General features: G+C 38.2%; 1 protein-coding gene across 3 annotated transcripts in view; it reads right to left on the bottom strand.

Annotated features, from left to right (window-relative positions):
- The window catches only part of TMTC2 (transmembrane O-mannosyltransferase targeting cadherins 2), a 259,847-nt gene that overhangs the window by 147,133 nt on the left and 86,111 nt on the right, over positions 1-26,603 (bottom strand). For all 3 annotated transcript variants that reach the window (XM_072864568.1, XM_072864577.1, XM_072864586.1), the window contains exon 2: positions 9,944-10,514. In XM_072864568.1, the coding sequence (XP_072720669.1) occupies positions 9,944-10,514 (571 nt within the window). The remainder of the gene's footprint in view (positions 1-9,943; positions 10,515-26,603) is intronic.

The raw sequence follows: 26,603 nt of genomic DNA, 5'->3' as shown, positions 1-26,603 counted from the left end.
TGTGTATGTGTCTGAAAGTCTTATGATTCTGATCATAAAAATGTACATATGTTCTACCTGGCATTTAAGAGCCAGGTACACAAATTCTCTCTTCCTTCCCCCAAAAGCTTCTGGATAATTTTAACATAATTTCCTCATGTGCATTTTCAATTAGTTTCCTAGAAACTTAGGAACAAAAAATATTTTGTTTTCCCCCTCCTCCCAATGTGGACTATCCGCAGCATCAAGGGATTCTTCTCTTTTCTAAGAGACATTCAAGGTTAGTGAGGCTAGAAATTTACCTCCTAACAACTGACCCATAAAGTTAGCTACAGAATTGCAAGCCTGGGTTCCTTCCCTCCTCATACCTAATCTACATTGCAGCTGGAAAACAAATACAGACATATGTACAAAATATCATTCAGTTCCTCCAGTAAATATGCCAGAAAAAGTTTGCTGCCTTCTATCACAACTGGCTGTTTCCACCATAAATCTCATACACTTGTATTTTCCCCCTTTTTAATATTGTAACTGTCTACATAGGTTAATGGTTAGAATCACTCAGCTTGGAAAAAGTGTGCACATAATCATTAAATCATTATGACATAAATAAAAATGAGCATAAGCCAGGAAATTCAAAATTAAACCTAATACTAAGATAAAAGTCTCCCTTGTAGCTCAGGGTTTGCGTATATTCCTGCTCCTTCAAAACATGTTCTCCCAGCTCTGGAATCAGAGCTCATGCTCATGTACCAGGAATGGCGCTCTCGGGTAGGACTCTAGGAAGACAACTGTCTTTGAGAATACAGTTCTATCAAATAGAGTCAGGCAATGCTTTCCAAGCACTACAGTTCTGAAACTTAGGTGACTATAGTTAAGATGCTCAAAAAGTCAGGAGCCTGATCTTCACATACTCTCAGCAGTGTTATCTTTCCCGAAGGTGCTGTAAAGCACTGCTGGGAGTCAGAACTTGGAAAATCCAGAAGCTGCACCTGCTCCCTAATCTATTTGATTCTGACTGGGGACATACTTACAGGTTTTTCTCTTCTGACACTATTAGTGCATGCCCTGACTGCTGGGAGCAGATAGTCTAGCTTGCTATTTAGCTGTGATCGACCAAGTGCAATGGGTTCATTCAGTAAAGCCCACCAGGAGCCACAAGCATTCAGCACTTCATCAAATCAGGACATTTAGGTGCCTAAACATGACATTAGGAGGCTAATGTAAAGTACTCATGATTGAAGATTTGTATGCAAGGCGCAAGTATAAACTTTCTGTCCAGCATTTAAACACAAGGGATACATACTTGATGAATATGATCATGAATGCATGCATTTTAACCAAGACACCAAAATAGGTTTAAGCAGAAAGGCATAACTCCTGAAGCAAATCTACACGAAAGGAATTACACCAGGAGACGTTTAACTCATTAAGACACCACTTTGCTTTAATATTGTATGTTGTTTTTCCCATTTTGCGGCCAGTACCCGGACAACTGACTCATGGGAGAAGCAGAGCTAGAGGGAAAAAGGACATGGCTTTCCAGCTCATCAATAAACAGAAAATTGAAGATGGGCCAAAGCTGCATATATTTCTTATCCCTCAAAGTTCACAGGTACCCAAGTCCCCTTATCTCAGCATAAAATACTTTAATACATTGACTACCCCTACCAAAAAGCATGAAATTTTACTGTTCTTTGATACTGATATTTTAAACAGGAAAATTGCCAGCTGTTAGAAAAACAGTTTTACAAAGCTTCTTCAATTAGGGAGCTAAAATAATCACTAAGATGAAGAAAAACCAACACCTGCAAATATTCCTAATGTTCTGAAACACAGTTGTTACACACTATGGTAAATTTGGTGCTTTCACTTGATTCATTAAATATTTTGAAAACATTAAAAGCGAGGAGAGTAACATTGTTAGCCTGATATTATTTGCACAGGTTTTGTAAACCAGCAAGTAGCAAACCCACCAATACCCTGTAATTAAACAACACCATAAAAAAAAATCACACTCTTCTTAATGTTAGTAATTGGCATGTAACCTCAGAATGAAAAATAAGTGCTAACACCAACTGTGCAAAGTCCCTGGAAGCTTTTCCACTCTGGTGCCTCAAAAGAGATCCTTTTTAAGCCAGGGGGAAGACTGGAAGAACACAGCATCCTTTGCATGCTACCATGCAGTATAAACCTTATGCAAGACTGAAGACAGTGACAACCTTTCTCTAGCAAACTAACCTCTCTGTTAAACTGAAGGTTCTTCATGTCTTCACAGTCTCTGTAAATATGAAAAGGCTTCTCTTTTTATTTACTTACTCGTTTATTAAAGAGGCCTTTGTCTCTTCCATCTTTCCAGGGAGGAATTCTCAAATATAGTCTCCAAAATATTATTGTAGACTTCAAGTAGGTAGACAAAAGTAATGCAGAATTTAGTAGCAATTCCAATAAAGACATTACAGATTTAATGTTAAAATATAATCTATTTTAAGCCAGTGAGTTCGGCAAGATATCTTATGATTCCTCATTTTTTAAAAAAATACGTTTGCTAAATTTGCCTTAGGATGCTGTATTTCTGTCATATGTGATCTGTTTCAGTGGTTTAAATCACTCCATGAAAATATTTTCAGGAAAAAAACAGCTATTTATACATATCGAGGTCCAATTCAGTACCACTCCACTGACATCACAGGGACCTGCAGGAGATCAGTATCTCTGAGAAGGAAGATAGTGGAGGCCAATCTTGCTTTTCTTATTTCAGGATCAAAAGGAAAAGCAGCAAGGAGCTGTGGCAACTACAGGAAACAGCAGTATTAGCTACCTGAAATTGTCAAGAAAGAAGTAAATTGCAAAAGGCTTCTTTTGTCTAGGAAATATCTGCTGGGGGGAGGGGGAGCGATGGTCAAGACCGTACAGGCCTCATGCTGCTGCCATCCAGCAGAGTGAAGAGAAAAGCAGCGGGCTGGCTCATCCGCAAATATGAGCAATGTATGTGCAGGCACATTCATCTCAGCATTTCCACAATTTTGTACAGGCTTAAAGCTGCCACAAAAAATTAACCCCCAGCTGACCACCGCAGAATGAGAGATCACAGCTAGGGAACAAACTGGGTCCCAGCTGGCAATGGAGTTCCCAATCTTTTCCTCAGCTCTTGAAATGCAAAAGGTTATGCGGCGGCACACAAACACAACATTTATCAGCTTAGCGCACTTGAATATGCAGCTCTTGTTAGACAAACTGAACCTGCAAGAGGTTAGGTCATGTTTTGAAGCTGTAAGTTATTTATTATTTTTAACTGAGACAAAAGTAGTCTCAAGGAAAAGTATGTTTACTAAATATCTGACTCCAGGGATGAAGTCTGTCCTGCAAGGGAGCGGCTGCTGCCTTAACAGTCTGAACGCTGTATTTCAAAGACATGGGACTATGCGGGACCATACCCACGCAAGTGTTTGAGAGAAATAACTCACAAAATAATAGCTTACAGATCAGATCTGCCAAAATATCCAGGCCTGTGGGAAAGTTCAAGCATAGTAAAATTCCTTAGATTGTAGAAAATAAGTACAAAATAAACCATCAAGCTAGATTTTAAATAGTGATAAAACACTGCTGCAAAACGGCATAACTTGTAGATGGAGAAGAGGCGAAAAACCAGCAAGACCAACTACTGCCTTGCTGAGGCTTTAGAGCTCCTCAGAAGAGAAGGACAAAACTGCAAATTTAAAACAAGAGCAGCATTTTATTTTGAAATTGCTTTCCAAAGCATGATAGTTCGAAAAGTAGTGACTTCAAAGAGTAAAGAATGCAGAAAGTGGCTTATTTCAAGTTTAGAGTGTTCTCAAAAATCAGTAGCCTTATCTAATACCCAGCAAGTCCTATTTTGAGCAGAAATCATACATATCACCCACAACTAACGCTGTTCCAAGACCATAAAAGAAAGTATTGTTTTATAAAACTTGGTTTGGTGGTTGACCATGTCATCTATGGAGGCCCCAGGCTTACATCATTACCTTAAATAAAATATAGGCCTCCAATAAAATTGCTTTTTACAAAACCAATACTGTTATAATAGCACAGAAGGTTAGATAATGCATCCTGCAATCCAATTTGTGGTTCACATTAAGCTATAGATACCAATAACTAATTCCACATGCGAGACAGACCTCCCGGGGGGTGGGGGGGATTTTAATCAAATATGTGATGGGAAGAGAGTTTTCCTTATTTTAGTACAACAAACCCCCTGTACTAACAATATGTTGATCTGGTAAAATGGTACCATGCTGTAGCAGTGGAACATGAGTGGAACGTACATCTGGTTTAGTTATTTCTGTAAGGCAGTTTGTACACATAAACCACAGAGCAATAAATAATTTATCATTACCGTTATATTAAAAATGAGCTTCAAATGCATTTACGCTACCTTTTTGACTGCTAACGTTGTCCAGCTTCATTCCCACAAAAAAACACCAAAGCAACCCCCTCAAAACAAAACAGAAAAAAGGGCACCACAGTAGAGTTTATATTAGCTTTGTACTACTAATTGGACAGAAGACTGTGTACTGCAATGTTGATTAATGGTTCTGCTCTCAAGCTGGAGATTGCACGTACAAAAGAATTAGGCCTCTGAATCTGCATATTTTCTATAATTACAAACTTGATCACAGCTCTCTGCTGTATCCAGGTTCCCCCCTCCCACCCTTACATTTTTGGTTGTTTAACATGTGCAAGCCTAGCTGCTGACAGGTACAATCATCTGATACCTACGATACATGACAACTCAATCAATCTGCATACCTGCTACGCAGCTTACACTGGAAATGACTCAAGGTCTAAAATCCTGAAAAAAAAAAAAATCAAACAAAAGCCTAACTTTCTTCCATAAGGAATGCTTTGCCCCAGTAGAGCACCACTTTTTTTTTTAATTGCTCTCATTTCAGACAACTCATTTATGACCGTAATAAATACGCTTCCATCAAAATCTGATGACTTAAAGACAGCGAATACATTATTGTCAGCATGTGCTTCGAAAGCGAGTCAGACAGAATAAAATAGAGCTAACCAAATGAAACTGGGTCCAGACTGACAACTTTGCCAGCCAAAGTGAGAGCATCACAGGCAGACAGGAATACAAGACTTGGCAAAAGGAAAAAAATCAGCAGCCAAGTTCTACTGAATAACCAATACGCAGATGATAGGGAAAAGAGCTGGACAGTTTAATAAGTAGCTACGATATACATTTTTAAAGTGCATTAAGAATAGCTTCTAAATAAGGGGTAATATTCATCTGCTGTGCTGGTGGACCTGCTCTGCAGCTGCCTTGTTCGGAAGCCCTGCCACTCTACTCAGATCGCACTGGGATGCTGTCATGTACTTGATGTGACAAATCAGGACTCACATGATAATAGGTGTGAGCCCAGTAAACAGCTACTGGTCTTGTGTAGTAGCCACTGTTTTGTATTTATTGGACACTCCACCCAAAGATAAGAACAAAATGGAAAAAAACAGGCTTGTCACCCCAACGCCATCTCCTACCACCTGCTGGAGCATTTTTAAAGCTGCTTTTACCAGCTCATCCTTCACTGACCATCCGGAAGAAGGTTAGTGGTTTTACTATTCTTTAAACATAATTAATCATGTCCCAGTTTTCCCAGTGGTATGTTCTGAAAAGGCTTACAGAAGCTGAAAGCCATAGTCTGGCAGCAAGCCAACCCAGGTCCTTAACCACCCACTCCCCCAAATCCCTCGCTCTCTGCTCCTTGTTTCTGCCCCTGCACCTCAGCTTTCCTCTCAGTATTTGCCAGTATAGCTGTTTGTAGAGCAATGATGAAGACTGGATGTAATTGAATTGATTCAGGTTCAAAATAACTCCTAGAGATATATCTGGGATATCTGGAGGGGGGCGGGGGGTGTTTAAGGGTTATTTTTTACCTGCATTTCCTCTCAGTTCCAAGTTGCAGCACAGCCTAGGAAACAGTTGTGTCAGCTCCGCTGGACAGGGTTTAGCTTAAGGTTAGGTAGATTGACTGGGGTAGCTCCTTTCTACCATTCCATTACAAAGCTGCAGTGGCATGCTGTTTATTCTGCATTCAGTTTCATATCATTACTCCTTACTTATTTAGTACAGATTTAAGCTAACCACCTCTTAAAATTATTTTCCTTTCTTCCTTGGCTCCATTCTACACTTATCCCCTCTAATGCACTACAAAAGACCATAACTTTTTCCTGAACTGCTCTTTTTGATATGTCTTCCACCTCCCACCCCCCGCCATTCTCTCCAGTTGCCCTCCCCTGGTGTTTACATTGGGAAAATACAAAGCACAAATTCCAGAACAGGTAAATGGACATAATTCTTTCTAATTGTCCAGGCATTCTAATAAAGAGTCCTCTGACAAGATGTGGTTTGGTTTGGTGGGAGGTTTTTTTGTTTCGGTTTAAACCATACTCTAGTTTTTGAAATGCTCACGCCCATTGGGTAACACAGGATGACTCGTCTGTAGATGGCTACTCCGGTCTCAGGAATGTCTTTTCAAGAAAGAAAAAATGTAGGCAATATTAAAGGGAAAAAAAAAAAAAAAAAACAACCCTTAATCCAAAAGTTGATATTGTTTGCTTAAGGAGATTTTACAGTTTGTTTTAGGAGGAAAGAATGTCAGTTCTTGCTAGGGACACATTTTACTTAAGGCCAAAGCAGCAGCAAGCAAAAGGGAACATCCAAACAATCCCAAAGAGCTGCAGAGTTGAAAGCTTTCTTCATTTTTATTTGAGTCTGTGTTTTAATTCTGCACAATGCAAAAATTAATCTGTTGGCTACATACTTTGGGGGTTTATTTTGATTATTTTAAATACAAAACTTAAAAAAACAAAACAAAACAAAAAACCCCCATGTCTTTATCATTGTATGTATTAACACACAGAACCAAACTAAAACCAAAGCTTTTAGTAAGAAAACTTAGCTCTGTTCTTACTAATGATTTCAGAAGAGTCAGGATATGACTTTAAAATGCCAATCTTACAGCGTAATCATCTTGAAATTATTTGAAAATAAATATAAAAAGTAATTTCAAAACAACAGGACAGCATCTAAATTGCCTTCATGGTCAGAACTTGTCAAGCATTGGTCAGACATGCTACAATCAAAACCCAAATTTCTTAACTCCAAGTGCATTAGCTACTCTCAAACTATCCATCAATATCAACTAAACAGCATCCTCCGAAAACAAAGTCCAGTTTTCAGATGGAGCAGGCCAGAGACAGTCTCACTAACCTGAACATTGTCTAAACAGTGTTTTATGTGAAAGGGTAAAACTCAAAGACCAAAGGAAATATAAACACAGTGAGAAAGTGCTGACTGAATAATAATACTGACTGAAAAGAAGGCAATGCACTAGAATCATTATTTTCAGGTTTTTGTTGTTTTTTTTTAAGGTAAATCATAATGTTTTTATTGCCCTAAAATGTTTTTATCATACAGCGTGAAGGTCTCCAGAAGACTGAAGCATTTGCTTTAATTTGCTTTTAAGGTGCTACCTTTGTTCCCCTTTGAGACACCTGTCTTTAATTCTAATTTACAGTGATTATCCTTACAAAAGGCTTGTATTTCACTTCTTTACTTCCCATGGAGTGCTCAGGAACAGGAAACTGCAAGGTAGAGTCCATGCAAAGTTGGGAGTACAGACATACAGCATACAGACAAGTACTCGAAGAGAAACACTTCTTGTAACAGGCTAGGTTAATGGAGATATTCCTGGCATCCCAAGCCCTGCAGGATGATATGTTCTTACAAATTTATGTAATTTGTGAATGACTTTTGTAAAACAAAGTACAAAAGAAGGCTCACTGAAGATACTTTATAACTGAAGCTCCCAGCTGAGCTCCTCATCACTGTAAATGACTGAACAGAGGCTTCCCTAGCATTTAGGTAAAACTTGGTTAGCAGCATTCAGCTTGAACAGATGTGCAAGGAAATGGTAGCCTAGTAATTTAGTGAATAATGAAATGCATTTCTGGCATATTAAGCAAAATATTTCTATTTTTGTTCACTGTGGTCCCTCCCCATAAAATTCCCTCCAGCTAGAATCCAATCTCCTTAAAGGTTTGTAACCTACAAAGCACAGGATTATTATTTCTATCATTACAGATGGAAAAAAAATTGAGGCATTGCCACTAGTTTGCTGTCCAGGACAAGAACTCTGCTGAAGAGTGAAAAAAAAATCAATGCACAAGCCCAACATCCAAATGTGGAGCTCCATACCTAGGAAGAGAGGCCTTGTGTTCAAAGAGTTAGGATGCGGAAGCTTGGATTTCACCCGTGTCACTTGGGTCTCTTCTACACCAATTCTACCCTGGCCCTGAAGCAGAAAAAGGGGAAAAAGGGAAGAAAAAGCTTCTCCCCACCAGAAATGTCTGCAAAGGTTTTGTTTGTGAGCTATGACCATCTGTGATAAAAAACTTCCTAGCTCCATGACCGTATCTTGGTCATTGCAGGCTGCAATGAGGAGAGGCTGTGAGGAACACTAATTTAGACTTGGTGTGAAGTCATGCACAAGGTGCGCAAGGTCAGGATTTCATATGTGCCATATGAATGTTTTTACCATTGTTTAATTCTATAGGATAGGCTAACACTTGAGTTATGAACGAAACTTCTTGAAGCACTTTACAAAATCTCATCCTCTGTCTTTCAGAATAAAACTTGCTGTTACAGATACACTTTTTAAAAAAAAAATTTATTAGTTTACTGTTGGGTTCTGCTCAGCATTAGGTGTACAATGTAACATACAACATTTGGCCACTAGCATTCAACAGGTCTTACATACTCAAATATATATGAGTAAAAAAAGGAAGAAATTTTTCTTTTCAGTTTTGTCAGAAAAGGGCATGATAACTAAATCAACGTGTCACAGCAGTTCATTGAAGGAACTACCAGAGACTACTTGGTTTTTTTATTTGACTATTTTCCTTGCATACTACAACTATGTATTCTGTACTTTACAAGCAGAAATCATCACTTCTTTATAAAAATCTACAATTTACTTTCAATTCATTTGAGTGAGAAATAAAAATTTTTAAATCATGATGTTTGAGATGGATTGCAAAGCCTTATTTTGTTTTGTTGCTTTTCTTGGTTATGTCTCACTGAAAAATGTGACACCACACATCCCTATGAAACATTTTCCTTTTGTTAAGTCAGTATTTTTCTGAAATAAAGCCACTTCACTGAACATAAAATTACATACACTCAACTTACTCATTTGTACAGCAACTGATGTAAATGAGTCGATTTCAGCTGGGGTTTCCGAGTACCACTAAAATACATGCGTTTTTGGGAGAGGGAAGTTAGCGGGTTTTGGTGGGCTTGTTTGTTTGTATGCTTATTTTACTTGTTTGTTCTGGGGCAAGAAGTTAAAAAATGAGAAATACTTATTTTGTTAAGGCAGTAATACATTTGAGTCATAGCTCCTACTAGGGGGAGAAAAAATACATGCCAAAGGCATGCACCCAAGTCCTATGCATCTCTGTTAAACTAGAATAAGAGCTCTATCTTTGCCTCAGGGAGCCTGTAGATGATATCAGCTGCCGCACTCGCACGCCCGACCAAACTAAGCTGAGTTTGCAAGATACAAGAGGATCAGAGTATGAATTAATTCTTTGCAAAAGGCAGCCAGATATCCAGTGCTCGACAGTAAACAGAACGAGGAGGGAGCTGCTGGAAGCAAGGAAGGTAATTGGAAAAAAAAATACATCCCCAGTGTCAAGTAATAGCAATGGATAACAACACATTGTTTAAACAAAATGTAAAAACCCCATACTAAACTGCTTTAAATGTTCTTTCAGCATTAGACATCTGTGCTTATTTTTGGGAGTTGACTAAACTACTAAGAATTATTGTGTACTTGAAAACTCATTTAGCACCTGTTTAACAGTGATCGGTGCCTTACGAATAACTTATGAGAAAGAAAAGGAGACTCACCTTGTATAAAGCAGGAATGATCTGATGCATTTTCAGTCGATGAAACACAAAGATATCATACACCGCTGAAATGGCCAGAACAGTCACTCCTTGCTCCTTCCACAGCATGCTGCATCCTGCACACAGCCCCGCTCCCAAGATCCAGCCCCAAGTACTCAGTGAGGAACCTCTGGTAGAGCAGTGCTTCATGTAACACATCAGGGAAAGCAGAAAGAAGAGGCAGGCTCCAATGTCTGCCCTCCCTACTATCCCCGCTACAGCTTCCGTGTGGATCGGATGAGATGCAAACAGCAGGCCTGCTATCAAGGTCCAGTACCCATCCCCAAACAGGATCCTGGAGAAGTTTGTGAAAAGGCCTGTGACTGCAGCATGTAACAGGATATTTACAAGGTGGTAGCCCCACGGGTCCATCCCTCCGACAGCATGATTAATGCGGAAGGAGAGCGTGCAGAGAGGTCTGTATGACTTGTGGCTCCCACTGTGAGTAAGCAGTGTCCCCCAAAAGTCATTGTAGAAGATATGGGTCCACGGTGTCTCAGGCAGAAGGTCCTGGTTTGTCTTGATAGCTCGACTACAAAACACAAATAAAAACTTCATTTCAGCAGAAGGAAAAGGGTACAAATGAAAGGCTGTAAAAATGCAATCACACTGCTACCACAAGAAAGAATGGCACTGCTTTGGTGCTGTTTTAATTCAAGTTTTGAATTTCTACAGGAGGTGTTAGAAAACTATGTATCTATTGACTTCTCGATAAAGCAAAATTTCCATATAAATTGGCTTTTAAAACATTAGAAACAGATGTTACGCTGCTTCCATTAAATTAAAACACCCTTCAGTGACATTCTTCTGAGTCTAACCCAGGAGTAATCGGTTAAGATTTGATGAGTTATAATTAAAATGTAAAAGAAATATGAAAAACTGACAAACATTATTGTTGAAACAACGGATCCACCAGTAATTCAGAACTAAAACCCCAACTGGCCTTTTATATTGAAATTTTAATTTAGATGTTGGAATGAATCTCACTGACATGGATGAACAATAAATACAGAAGTCAGTAGGAGAATGCAAATCTCTGGTGCTGTACGGGGCACTCCCACAACTGTCTCGTACATATTTTGACAGACAACTTTTTCTGCTAACATGTTGCTGGAGGCAGACAGCAGAATATTTTACAGATGAAAATACACCTTCTCTTTAAAATTATTATATTTACAAGTGAGGAAAAAAAATTTTTAGGTTGTATAAGCTTATGAATTCAAGTCTGTGTCAGCTTGATTGGAAAAAAAAAAATGCTGCAGCTTTCAGCATTTATGTTTCCAACCACCCTGGCAAGGACAGGTGCCAGCCATTAGCAGTCTCCACGTCTAATTCAGTATTGTAAAAATCTGTCCCCTATAATGTTTGTACAAATCAAATCATTTGCATTTAAAATTTATGCTGTGGGAGAAGGTGTGAGACCTGCTTAGCGCAAAAAGATGACTAGAATTTAATTAGTTACTTGCCGTCATAAGCAAAGTTGTATTTAAGCAATTCTTTAAAGATGCATTGCTGTTACTACTGAGCTTAACTCGTTTAGCATTTATTTTACCAGGGTAATTAAGAATCCAGCCAGCTCAAGACTTCTATTAAAAATACTAAACAAGAGAGATGATTTATATCTAATTCTTTACTCATTCCCTCTTTCTGCCTTTCCAATAAAAATCTTCCCATAATTAACAATTTTTCAATTCAGATTAGGAAGAAAGAAAATTGGTGTGAAACTCAGGCTCGTGTTTGAAACACACTACTCGAATTCATACTCCAAGACTCCCCTCACATTCTCACCCCCAATAAAGCAAGTCCCTTGGAACCTGTATCCAAACCCCATTTTTTATGGTACTAGTTTCAGGAATGTTGTCTTGTTCTGTAAAGAAAAATGCTCAAATGCTGATCTACTATGCCACAGAATCTCCATGCAAATACTCTAAATACCATGCAGCTCAGCATTTCCATTGTCCGGAGCACATTGCTGTAATGCTTTCAGACATGCTCCCTCCCGGCATGTCCTTTTGTCTCTGCACATATGGAGGTTATGGAGAGGTCAGCTTAAATCCTTTAAAGATCTGATGATGCTTTCTAGAATACTTGCAAATTTTCATTTTGACTTCTGCTTATGCAGTGGATCAGGTTGCTTGTATTTGTTTTCCCAACCCCACACACATTTTTCTCATTTTAGACCAGTCACAAAAGAACATTGGAAGAAAACAAGATCTTTGTTTTCACATTATTTATCTTGTCCTTCAGCGTAGTCCTTTCCTGAAATTTAAGTCCTCTCTTTGTGATTTCAGTTTGTACTATCACTCTCAGACTCACCATAAGAAAACTAGGAATTCTGCAAGAATAAAGCAGGTGTTAGGCTAGAAAGAGTCCTTTCTCGAAGAAAAACATAATATGTTAGACTACAGACTCCCAAACAGTGAGCATAGCTAAGAATGGCTATCAGATGTCAGGATTTAGAGCTGAAACCTTGAACTGCAAAAGTGTTTCTTCTTGGGGAAATCCTACAGAACTAAGTGGCAATAATATTGCCAGCACAACTGCCCTCCCCTGAGGCAGAGCATTCTGCTACAAAGAGCCTAGATGGTGCACAGGTCGTTCCCAGGAAATGGTACATTTTATTATATCTTTTGCATATGTGGCCGTTTCCCATACTTGAAGTCAAGTAACCACTTTAAAAACAAAACAAAAAAAACCACCACAACACAAACCACCACAGACCTGCAGCTCTAGTACACAGGTATAAAACAACTCCACACTACACTGCTACACTTGTTAAGAGACGAGACCAGTCCTCTCCCTCTAAGCGAACAGCTGTCACACCCATCTTTTTCATGCAGCACATACTCATATTGGACTATACCCCACCAAAAGTAAACTGCTTTTCTCCAAATCATAAAGAAACCTATTGTATATTCTAAAGGCATTAATTCAGTCAAATTTTATTTACAGCCTTCGCAACAAACTTGATGCAACCCTGATCCTTTCCTGCTCAGTCCTCTTCATATTAAAAATAAAAATAAAATTTAAAAAAAAAATCAAAAGAAAGCCTTGAAGATACAGTATTGATCACCCTGTATTTGGGTATGGATTTCAGCAGGCAATTCTGAAATACTCCTAGTTTCTCGTGCGTGGAAAGGCAACAGATTCTAGTACCTGCCAGTCAGCACGAAAAATACAGAAGCTGCCAGCTCCAGCTTACACAGTGGTTCAGTCAGGCCAAATGTTGTATTCTTTATGAGTCAAAATTTGAAATAAAGTTAAAAGTTCTTCCCATATGGTTATTTTTTTGCTAAATGCTTGAAAGTAAAAGAAAAATCTTGCTAATGCTTTGGGATATTAGAAAAGTCTAATACAAGAGCAAAGCTAGATGTCCTACAGCAAAGAAGCAAGTCTCACATAGGTTGCTTGTTAACATTCAAGAACTACTCTGTTTCACATTATAAAATGTAATAAAAAACACACTTGGCCAACATTATACTTGACTGCGCAGGAGGATGCAGGAATATGAGCATCTGAGATACCGGGGCCAGGCAGCTCATGTCATTTTGCCCTCGAAAGTAAAAGTGAAACAGGTCTCAGTAACACTAAGGAGGACACCCTGGACACCATTATTGTGGGTCAGATGGAAGCGGCCGGTGGGCTGAGTCCAGGCCACTCATAACCAGCCGGGCTGTGCCCATCTGTATCCCCAGCCTGGCTGTGTAACCACGCTGACAAGAAAAACATGAAATGAAATGTTTATCTCAGTGAAGGGGAGAGAAATACAAGCTTTGTGTCTAATAAAATAGAAGAATAAAAATAAACTGTACTAAATTGCTCATGTCAGGACCCTGAGGGCACTAATAAGCCTCGACAGCCCTGACCCCTCTTCGCGGGCTCCCCCCACCCTGCCCATGCCCCAGGACCCCATGTCAGCCCACCAGGGCCACCAGAGCCTGCCCCAGCAACATGGCAGCAGGGCTGGTCTCCAGCTCCCCACAGCCCTGCCCTGCCTGGCCATGGGCCCTGCCATGCAGGGGCCCCGCCATGCTGGGCCCATCCTCAGGCCCACATCCCAGCCTGGCCTCGGCCCCAGGGAGGTGCCCGATGCCTGGGGCTGCTCCCCCCCCCCAGTGCCCCCTGGCTTCCCTGCTCCTGGCTGGGGCAAGGCCTTGTTTTTCTTTAATTACTAAATTAACAAGATTTTAACTCTGCTGCAGTATTGATGCTTAGTCACCGATTTCAACAGCAATTTTGAAAGCAGTCCCTCTTCACAGCCTGGCAGGTAGCGCTGACATGTCCTTTGTAAAGCCTCCCGCGCTGGCAGCAACCTGGGCTCTCCGCAGATAGAAAATAATGTTAATTGCTGGCTCCAGGAAAGACTCTGGAATAAAGGAAACTACAAAATGCCTTATTAGCCTTGTCTTCTCCTTCACTCACAGTTTACCTTCAGGTTACTGTGCCGCAGATTAGTCCAATCTTGCTAATGGGCATAACAAGAGAAACTCTCCAACTGCACTCATCACTCTTAAACAGAGCCGTAAACTCTGCTCTCACTAAAAGGCAGCAGGTCACCAGGGAAAGTCATTTTTCAAAGCTCCAACACAATTGGCATTTTTACTTTCAAGCAGCCTCAGATAAGGTTTGCAGACTCAGTCAGGGAACTTGCTTTCTTCAATTTTTAATGCCTGCACATTTCACACATCCCGGGAGAGCGGGATATCTTATTCAGTGTACAACAAATGGATGGGTTTGAGAGGGAAGAAAAAAAAAAAAAAAAGGAAGAGTCAGCTATCAATTCTTCAAAAATGGAATTCTGAAGAAAGACAAAAGCTGTAAAGGCAAAATCATAATTTCTAATCCACTCGAAAGAATCCTTCTGCCTCCTGCCACAAACCGCTTATTTGCCTAGGTCGGTACACACCTTTAGCGCAATTCAGTAAGATTTTTTTCATCACAAAGATGCCAGATATCCAGCCGTTCACACATGCACATATACATGCACACACACACAAAAAAATCCCAGATGTTTTTAAAATTAACAGCTATATATGTCCTAAACTTCTGCACTAGTGCTAAACTGATCCAGGTGTTAACACCAGGGTAAAAAAACAGATGCGACATTCTAAAGTGATTTAACGCGTTAAGCCATATGTCCAGCTTCAATATTGCTAATGGTCCCCATATGCTGAAAATGAACATCAGCATTTGAAGTCGAGAACATATTTTAAAGAAAAAGGAGAACTCCCAAATGTGCACACAGGAAGCCATTGACCAGCCCTCTCTCACATAAAATAGATACGCAGTGATGGACTCTCTGCTTGGAGGTTCTTCGTTGTTTTTCCTCAAGATCATTTTAGAATATTTTTCATTTACTCCTTTTTTCATAAATAGCAATGGGAAAGCACCCTAGAGTATTTTTACAGTGGATCTTAACGAGTCATCCTAAGGATGCTTTCAAGATTATATGTTACTTGTATAGACAACAAGCCTGAAAACACAGCCAGAGCCTACTTTTTGGAGTACAAACAGCTTCACATCCCCAGAACATACAGCAGCTGAGTCTACCCCTCCAAACTACTTACAGGCTGTTAGGCAGGTGCTTGATCAGAAAGCAGGCGAGTAGAGTTTGTCATACTTCACACAATTCTCCTACCTGCACACAGACTACAATATACATTGTAGGCTATATTCACAGGATATTATCGAGTACATAGAGACATCTTAAGAAAGTAATAAGCATAAGTACATGAAAACTCATTCATTTAAATGTTTAATTATAGACTCAAGGGAACTATTTGCCCTTCTGGTAGATTTCTGGTGGCAATTATGCCTTACATGTTCTGTACTAAAGTTCATTCCTTCTCAACAGTTATGAAAGTGGAATTTATCTACAAATCCAGCGGGCAATAAAGTTTTATCCATGCCACTTCTCAAAAAAAGATCTCTAGATTGTATATCAACTAGAGATACCTGCAGGAGACCAAATTCTGTGTATCCTCTGGATTTCAAGTTACAGCTTTCAGTTTCTCTCAAGAACGAATTTTCTTAGGTGAATCTCTAAGGAACAGCTAACAACTCAGCTGTTTTCAGATGGGAAATACTGGGTAACAACTAGCTAAGTGATATATAGGATCCCAAGCTGCTGGCTAGACTCTGAAAATAGGACTATACGTACTAAACAAATTGAAGAAAAACACCTAGGTTCAAATCATATTTTAAATTAATTAAAGGAAAACCTAATATCACAAAAGGGAAATAAAGTTCCAGTAAACTAGTGCTTAGTTAATTTCTGCCAATAGTATGATCCTTTTCTAACTGTATAGAAATACCTGAATGCATCAAACTCAGAGCCTAAATATTGAAGACAATACATATTTTTGATGTAACATTCCTATCTCATGTAACTGCTAGTGAAAGCTATTAACTGAATATATAGTTAGTAGAGGACCTCAGGAGAATATATTAACAAATTATATTATTTACAGATTTCAGACTATTACTGTCCTATAGCAGTAATTTCATAGTCAGCTTCAGTTTAGTACCAGAATAAACAGGAACTACAAGTAACAGGACTATAAGTGGTGTTTTTACTCATAAAACTTTCTTGGGTATGACTTTTCTGAATTAGATAGAAGCAGAATGGAAAGATAGATGAGACAACTATAACTATACCCCCACATGATTGCAACCGCTGCCAAAAATGAAGACAAAGAGAAATTTAAAAAAAAAAACCAACACCACAAACAACAACAACAAAAAACAAAAACAAAACAAACAAAAAATCCAACACAAAAAAACCCCACACTCCAGAAAACAAACAACAAAAAAATCACAGAAAAAGGTTATGGTCTTGTAGCACAGTATAAAGACATACAGACTTTCTAAGATTTTCTAAGCAGCACAAAGTCTTTTAAAGGAACTGATCTTTTAAAATAAGCAACATAAATTTGCAGAATGCAGTGCAAAAAAAAGACATCTAAGCAAGGTAACTTGTTCCTTGTTTATTTCCATGAATGACTCCATCAGCTGTGGTTTGACTTCATCCACCAGTAGGCTGCGATTCAGCAGGCCATCAGCTGCAGAATTCTAGACTTCATACCTTTGCGACTGAAGATGCACGGTGTTATTCGGAAGAAGGAAGCGGTGGCAGTACTTACATAGAACACTGAATGCTGTTGGGCACTGCCTTAGCTACACTGAAGTATGCTGCATGTATTGATTTTCTTATTGACTAAAAGAGCTTTGAAAACTTTAAGTAACTAAAGGTTCAAAACATTTTGGTTACAAGAAGGTTGAGATGGCCTGAAAAATCTTTTCCACCCAGAACATAAATATTTCAAAAGCTATCTATAAAGGCTTTGAACTGTATAATTCTCCATAGTACAAGCCTTCTCATTTCTAAGTGTGTCCTCATACGCTGAAAGAATCTGGCCTTAGTATTAACCCTAAATGCACATCACTCCCTCTCAGTTTAAGCTTTAGCCTGACATAACAAACACTAAAGGATGGACTATGTGAAATTTGAAACCCTAATTAATACCAACTGCCTGGCATAGTACTATTTGATTATTCATGCACAGGTAAAAAATGCATGCTGGAGGGAAGTGAGAGAAGTAATTAATATTTTCTGATGCTAAACAATGGGATACCATCAGTTTCCTCTCAGGAGGGAGCAGATAAAAACAGAGGGAGAAGAAGGGCTCCTGTCTTTGTGTCTGCTTCCTGAGTTTCTTCACCACAGCATGTACCGCAGGTCTGTAAAAAAACCATTTATTGAAAAAATACTTAAATTCCTAAACCAGAAAATGCTTTCTGCTGTTCTCACAGCTGTTTCATAAGCTAGCTTCTCTCCCAACTACACCATACAACACAAAATAGCTAATTCTGTTCCTCTAAGACTTAAAGATACTTCGTATTTACCTGATAGCATATTCTTTCAAATACACATTCAAAGTTATTCTTTAAAGTATTCTTCAGTGCCAAACGACTGCCTAGCAATAACTCACGATTTGTTTTATTTATACATACATATATATATATATATATATATATATATGTAATACCAGCTTCTGATGTATGGTCAGAATTCATAGTTGGAACCTCTGCTGCCCTTTTCAAATCTATTTTAGATGGTAAAAGTGGGCCCAGCAGACCTTATTAGATTTACTGTTCTGCAGTAGAATATGGCACTATACTACTTCCCCTCCCCACATTCCTTTGAAAAAATAAAACATAAATAATTTTTGCCATTTCACCATGCAGCAACTCACAACAGTACAAGGACAGAAATTTTAAGGCTTGAGAATACAGTAGTTAGAGTAGACATGTTGAGTTTCTTAACCAGATTAATAGTATGGATACTAAACTACTTTTTTTGACAAGCCACCTTCTGAATATACATAAAGCCTTTCCAAGACACACACATCTTAAGCCATTATCTGAAAATGGAGGCATACATACTGTACCACTACAGAATAGAGTTGATCAGTCATACATCAGTCCCATGACTATCCACTTCTCTGTTCTTTTCAGTACGTGGCAGACTATACTGAGGAAAAAAAGCTCAGCAATTTAATTTTTGAAAAATTATCTTTTTTTTTCTTTCAATCTATTTTTTGACACAGCATTTTCAGGAAGTTCAAGGAGATTGTACATAATTATGCCTAAACCCACGCCTCTTGTGCACTCTAAATTTAAAGCCTGAAAGAATTTTTAGGCAGCACTCTGACTTTTATTTTTAGTGAAGCATTGAAGAGAATACCCAGGAACACGTACACATACAAATATAGAAATAATGAGTAGAGGAGAAACTACTGAACCACAATGTGCACTCTCCTTTTTATATTTTTTTGGGAGGGGAGGATAAAGAAAAGCATCAAGTTATTTTGTGTAAGGTCCTTTCTTCAAGCCTTTTATTTAAGCACCAAAAAAACCCTTCATTAATCACGGTCTGGTCTAAACTTAAAAGTTTCACTGGTTTAACTGAAAGGTGTTATTTAAAATCTATTTAGTTAAAACAATATGCATATCCATAGAGGTCAATTTAACCTGTATACTGGCTTTAGAACTCATATTGAAGAAATGTTGTTATTGGGGGGGAGTGGAGGGGAAAAAAAAAAGCAATCCCAGACCCAGCTTTCATTGGTCATGTTCATGTATTTCACTCTAAGAACCAAGTGATTCAGAGAGCAGTCAGACCCACCCTGGCTTTCATTATCCACAGAACTGCCAAGCACAAACCGCGCCACGCTACAAACTATCAGCTGTGAAATTCGTGTTCAAGCAAAATTCTCCTGTCTCCAGAAAGTCTCCTCTTCCTCACTTCAGCCCCACCATAAGATGCATAAATGCATAAAACCAATGTTCTGACACACACCAATTGTACACCCCTCAGCGCTACTCCTCCCCAAAGGATATCATGCTAACAGGTTTGTGGGGTGCTTTTTGTTTGTTTGTGGGGGTTTTTTTTAATAATATTGTACAGAATAAGCATTTTCGATTTAGGTTAAGCACATTTTGGTATCTTACAAATATTTATGCTGAGGCCTTAAAAGGCTATTTTGTATAGCAAGAAACTGGAACTCTTGAGTATCTTTTTCTTGTAGTATTTTTAGTATTTACTATTTTAATAACTGCCCTCAAAAGTTGCTCATTTACATACATGAAAGATTGCCCGCAAATATATTAACTTAACACACTACAAAAGGTACCATTTTTAGACAGCAACTTCCAAAACAAAGGGGTAAGTGAAAACACAATGCTTAAAATTTTTCTTTCCTGAAATCAGTCTGGTCTAAGGAACCAAACATGCCACCAGTCTTCAAAATGATCACTATCTTCCTAGTCTACTTTACCAACTTCTCTGATATGCAGTCATAGGTGATTGTAGTCATAGCACTATTTATAGCCAGATACTAAATAATATTAGGAGGGCAAGGGAATCCTCCATGAGGATTAAAAAAAAAAAAATAAAAATCTAATTTATACTGAGTCAGCTCCAAAGTCTAGTTACATAATCATGAACCAAAGATGATGTACTGCCATTTCAGTGAAACACTGAGGAAAAAAAGAGAAAGCCCAGGAAACACACAAAACAAAGCAAGCTTAACTTGATGGAAAAAGCAGCAAGAAATGTTAACATATACTTGAGATAAAACTCAGGGTTTACATTTCTCTGTGATGATAGTTTACTCACGAGTGAATCAACCAAAATATTTAAAGTATCTTTTCAGATTCCAAATTAAAACACAGTGCAGCACTTTTCCTTCTCAGATTCCTATCAAGCAAAATTCTTCCAGAATATATAGAGGGGCTAAAATCTGGCTAGAAAGCATTTGTGACGGTTGGAGTTAGCCTTTATCCTCAGGCCTTGCCACAAACATGTCAGACAAATTCCTGGAAGCGGGTTTTGGGGCTTTTTTTGTAGCAGAAAAAAAAAATGGAACTTGCTACAGACTTATGGCAAAACCAATTTTCATGACAACTAAAATCTATCAAAAAGTAAAACAATCCAGATAATTAAAAACAATATTTGGTCCCACAAAGATGTGTAACAACTTCTAGTGAATAGAGTGTTCAGCATAGTCCTGGATGAATGAACTATGCTCTTTCCAGCTCTCCACCTTCTTTACAGGTGCACTGTGGGATGCCCTTCATAAACATACTTTAATAGAGCAGGCTGGCACCCACCCATTTGGAAGGTGTTGATCCTACTGAAAAAGGTTAAAATGAGTTTTACTGAGTTGTTTCATCTTTGTGCCTCAATAGCTTATCCAGATACAGGGACCTACCAGAGTAAACCAACTTTTGTGGCATGCCACAGCAATTGTGAAACACTAGAAATTGAAACCATAGCAGTGTTTAAAATAAGTTTTATTTTCTCTTAATTCCTTGGTTAAGAGCACCCAGGTAGTAGGCAACAGTTTGGGAGTGACATCGAAAGGACTAATCACAGTTATTTTGTGCAAGAAAATATGGGCTTTATAGTTGTCATTATATGCAAGTCCACACCAAGCATACTCTCGAGGATTTTACTGGATGCTGTCAAAGATTGAGCTAAAAAGCCAGGAAATGACAAATTAGTTGAATTATGTTATCAGAACACACAGGATCAAATTCTGATTTCTGCTACATTAGCGTTAATCCACATTAGTACTGTAATAACCTCCAATTTATGTCACTGAAACCAGTAGGGTTTTATAATCAACTGCAATTGGCATAAGCTTTTATAGCCTTGCAGTAGACTTTTTAGACTTCCAAGCATAAAAACAAAACAACCAGAAACTATTCCTTTCTATGTTTTAGAGCAGCTGTTGGAAGGCAGGCAGTAAGTAAAGAGGATCTCAGATAGCAATTCAGGTAAACTGAAGTCATTACCAGAACCACGTACCTGATCAACCTTCCAAACAATACCATTACAGCTAAGTCAAGTCAAGCTGAACTACAAAAAACAGCTAGTGCTGAACCGAAACAGTACCAGATTTTCAAGTCTCTCCAATTCTATGCTAGCCAACCGCTTGCACTTTTGTGTGCCATTTTATTTATCTTTTTTTAAGCAGGTTTAACTTTCTTAAGAAATATCCTGCTAAAAAATGAAGCTCTGAAGATCTACTGGAAGATCAAACCAATATTTAACTGCTAGGCTTAACTTCCCTACTGGAACATTTAAGTCCAACCATCCTTGACAGCAGCACAATGGAGGACTGCATTTTTCCTGGTAGCTGAGGAACCCAAGTGCTGCAAAAGGTTATGGTATTTCATAACTCTGGCCTTTAGACAATGACAGCTCTAAATTCTGCCTAAAGAGACCTATAGAGGAAAGTTGATCAAACACAAAGCTTTAAGAAAATTACTGAAAGCTTTAAAAAAAGTGAACAGTTTGCTTCTTTCAGTAGTCTACATCAAACACAGAAATGGTTTGTGGGGAAACAATTCATGTGTAGTATTTTATTAAGACAGAAATTGTAAGTCATCTCTCAAAATTCCAGCACTGCTAATGGACAGTGATAATTTTGCCTTCTCTATTCAAAGGAGGACTGGTTGAGATCACAGTAAGAAGAAACTTCAAATATAGGGGGAAAAAAAATCATGGGTAGATTAAGAGAAACACATGCCACTCAGTGCAATGAAGGTGACCCAAAGGAACCAGAGAACAGACTGCCTGGAAAGGTCAGCAAGCACTTTCAGACTTCAGAAACAGAAAAACAGTGGGTACTGTGTTGTTGCATTTGTCGACAAGGCAAATGTATTCTCTTCAAATATCTCAGCTTTTCACATAAGGACAGAAGAAATACAGAATTTCACCTTGGAGACAAGAAGCTTCTTCACATGCCTGAGCTTGAACAGAGTCTGTTTTCTACTAAGGATCTACATGTGTTTTATATCTATCATTTAAGAAAGAGTATTGTAATGCCCTATTTATTTTTTTTCCACAGAGCAACAGTCCATTTGAATCTTTACATAAACTACAGCGCATACCTATTACCTACAATGCTGGGGAAGGTTACTTCTTCAGAGTTCAGGCTCCCTCTTTGCTGTCTCCCATGGCATTACAAGCCACTGAAAGTTTAATGAAGAAAATTATCGTTTGCCAGACCATATAAAACAGCAGGATGTATTTATTTCTGCATAATAAAACCAACCTAGAGTAACATAAGGAATAAGTGGTTTCTGCTCTACAAGACTTGCTTCTTTTTCTAGGACTCTACATTGATCTTGCTACAAAGTAATCGGGAATTCAAGATTTATTTCTTGCCACAGGAAATTAGTTGTTTGGAATAATACAATGCTGTGTATACATCATAAATTTCCCAGGTTCCTAACTTGTTGTGGTATGCAGAAAGACACTGAGAAATGAATTATGACATATAGCTAATAAATAATACAGGCATCCATCCCACACATCCCATCCACTACGACAATGTAGCACTGAAGGCATATGAAGATTTCAATGTAGACTGCCATGTTCTTTTAATGAAATCTGAAGAAATACTGATATTGTAAGATACTGCTATCCAACTATTTTAGAAAAATTTACCCAGATGTTGTATGTAATCAGCCATACGTACGTCATTCAAATCAACTTCATCACCCCCTCTAGTTCCTTCTCAAAGCCTGTAGAAATCACTGTGGAACAGATGCAGCTCCTGGCTCATGAGAGGCACTGGGACCCCACAGGAAACCCAAAAATTCACCATCACATTTTCAAACTTGCTGGGAGTTTGAAGTTCCCCGGTTTCCCCCCCTGGAAACTGAACTGAGTCTAACTGGGAACTGCAGCAGTGCTGACTATGAGGATCATTTCACATAAAGACATTCAACCTGAATCCCAAACTTACAGCGAATGCTTAGCCATCAACTACTGAGAAAGATAAAATAGTATTTCTAGAGACACAAGCTGCTGTTATTTTAATATTACAGGCCAGTGTTACAGGCCAACAAAACAGATTAAAGTTTTAAATTGAAGGTCACTTCTGTGGGCTGATATTCTGGAATTTTATGTATAAATCAAGCCAGGTGACTTATTTCCAATAACTATGAAAATAATAAAATTGGTTTCAATGACCTCAGAGAAATATATGCTTATTTGTGGTTGTGGCCCCAGGCAACCCTGAAATCAGCCATTCCATTAAGTCAGAAGCATGGCACACAGCCAAGCTCCTGTAAGAGTTAAAGGTCTTGCACATACTTTCTTTGTGTGTTTATTTGAATAGAATGGTGACTTTGGGTTTTGGGCCACCCATCACTTATGGACCTCCCATAATATTTAAAGGAACTGTTCAACCAAATCTTAGCATACACCAGTCAGCTTTGGGATACTAGCTCTTTAAACAAGATGTAAAAGCATCAAAAATTGAAGCAACGGGGGGAAAACACCAAAACAGAGTTTATCTGGAGATATTTTAATGTGTATTTTCCTCTACAGATGAGTCATGCAACATTTTGGGTGCAGTTTAATTATAATAATAAGATAAAGAACTTAGATAAAGAGCAAAGCCAAAAGAAATAAAACACAAACTGTCCAATAAAATAAGAAATAATGGTGACAATTAGAAAAAAAGAAAGTACTTCAGGTCACCATACTGGAAAATAAATTTTTTAAAAAATAAATAAAGAACCTCTTTTTTCCCTTTGTTCTCCAGGGTCACAAAAAAAAAAAGCTATAACAGCTAACTCATATAATCATGAATACCACAATGATGTGGGGACATCAGAAACAAATTCTGATTTGAACATTCAAAAATAACTGGCATTTGCCAGTAGTCTTAAGGACACCCTGCTACTAAATAAACAATCAGTTTCTCAATCTGGGCTCCAGAGCCGCAAAAGTAATAATGAATTACATTTTCATTCAGAACCTTCAAACTCTTTTTTTTTTTTTTTAAATTGAGGGAGGTTTCCATAATACAAGAAAACATCAGTGTATCCTATTTCTACCTGTACAGCTGAGCTCTCTCAAATAAGACAAATTCACAAGGAAAAAATGCTGTGCCTAATGATGAGCAGGGGAAAATATGAGTCAAACTTGCTAGCATACATAACACAAAAGCTGTACTTACTGCTCTATTTTCTTGCCAGTGGTACTGCTTTTTACCATAAAAAGGTCTCTCTCAGACAGCAAGTGTTAAATTGATAAAGAGAACAAAGTTTTTAGAACTCACTAATACTCACTCACACATCCTCATTCATCCTGAAATTCATGGTCCCCATTTCTATATTTTACACTGTAAATATCAAAAATAAGAAAGTAGCAAGCAATATCTTCTCAAATAGGGACAAAATCTGGATGATATTTTCTTTGACCAGGTACCACAACAAAGGTTGGCAGGTACCAATTCCAGTGGTACCAGTTCCAGCCTGGCAAACTACCACTTTGAACAGTCATAAATTGTACAAGTGTGTATAAACGTACACTGCAGTTTAGAACTGCTGCTTTAGAAAGCTGATTCAGTGCCAATGTCTAAAGCTTTAAATTTGGCTCCTGCAACAGAAAAGGGTACAAAAGCATGACTGCTCACTAAATGCCAGGGAAGGAATCCAGTGCACCTCTCAGCAATAATAGAAATCAATTAATAAAACAGAATTATTATTTATTTGTAGGATAATTTTTTTTAAAGTGCTCATTCCTTTATGGCCTTAAATAGAGGAAAGCATTGCCAAGAACAGCAGAAACTCTGAGTTCTGCCACTCCACCTTTCCTGGCACCCAAATGATTGCTAAAAGAAGATAACGGTTGCTCTAAACTGAGTTTCACACAGCTCCTATCACCAAATGGACTAACTCAGAAAGGAAAGTTGTTCATTAAACACAGGGTAAAGACAACACATCCAACTAGTTAGAAACTGTGATTTGAAAGACTGCATCTGAATTAATCCTGAAAAGTAAAAGTGCACAGAAATATAGAAAAATGTTTATGTTGCATACATAACTAAATGTTTTCATGGCCAGCTCAGCTTAACTGTTTAAAAAAAGAAGAAGAAAAAAAAAAAAAAAAAACCAAAACACAAAAAAACCCTGCAGTAGGGTATCCGCTACATAAGGTAGAGGTCGTAGGTACTGCAGCTTGTAGCATACCTTCCAGTTCATCATGTTCTTTTCTTGAAACTAGCAGAAAAAGTAGTTTGCAGATACCTCACTCCGGTACAACACCCCACTGTGCTGGCGACACAAGGCTTCCTTCCCACCAGGCATGTTTTGTCTTTGTGGAATTAACTTAAAGCCAGGAACAACAATCCACCCTTCCTCCTGGTATTTATTACATGGCTTCTTACTGTCTGAAGGATGCTGATGTCTCTTGGATACGTTTTTGTAATTTTTCAGAACTTATTTTAGATGCTGTGTAATGACTTTTAAACTGAAGTTTCATGGTGATGTTTTTCAAGCTCAACTGATTAAAGCTTGTTTAATGGATCTTGAAGAAAATATATTATTCACCTTAATGAGAATTTATGCAAATCACTGCCACTAGCTTCTGCAGAAAACCTTTTCAATTAATTATAATTAGGCTTTTTAGTTTTAGGCTTCTGGGTTTTTTTCTACTAGGAAATTATAAGCATGGATTTTTATTTTTTTTTCAATTGTGGGAGATGAAGAACTTCAAACTCCCATACAAACTCCTATACAAATGGACTTGTAAGTGCAGAGCCCTTTTCATCCCTGCCATTCAGATCAGGTCTAAGTATATACTCCCAGATATCCGTGATTGGAAAGAAGACAAAGAAAGTCGGTCATTGGTGTTGATATACACGTAAGTTACTCCTTGGTTTTAGGAGAGTGATTTTATACGAAAAATAAATAGAATATTCAAATATTGGCACATCCCCTCAACACTTCTGAAACTCTCACAAATACAGAAAGATGTCTCTCTAAATATATTGTATTTACAAGTATTCTTTCTACACATTTTGTGGGCATTTCAGTGGCTAGCTTACTTAGCATTAATTTAAAAAACCTTGCTTAAGTAGATCAACTGTTCTTTGAATATAGCCAGAAATATTCCTGTAGAGAGGTTGCAACAACTCAGAAAGAACAACGCACTTACCAGTAATGATATTTGAACTATTTTTACAGGTATGGATTTACAGTGAAGAAGATGGTGCAAAGCTCTATATTGCAGAGATAAAGAAGTCAGAGGTTA

Source organism: Ciconia boyciana, chromosome 1 (genome assembly GCF_034638445.1).
Source record: "Ciconia boyciana chromosome 1, ASM3463844v1, whole genome shotgun sequence".
Classification (NCBI taxonomy): Eukaryota; Metazoa; Chordata; class Aves; order Ciconiiformes; family Ciconiidae; genus Ciconia; species Ciconia boyciana.
The sequence above is the reverse complement of the archived record's forward strand: the minus strand, read 5'-3'. Positions and strand labels throughout refer to the sequence as shown.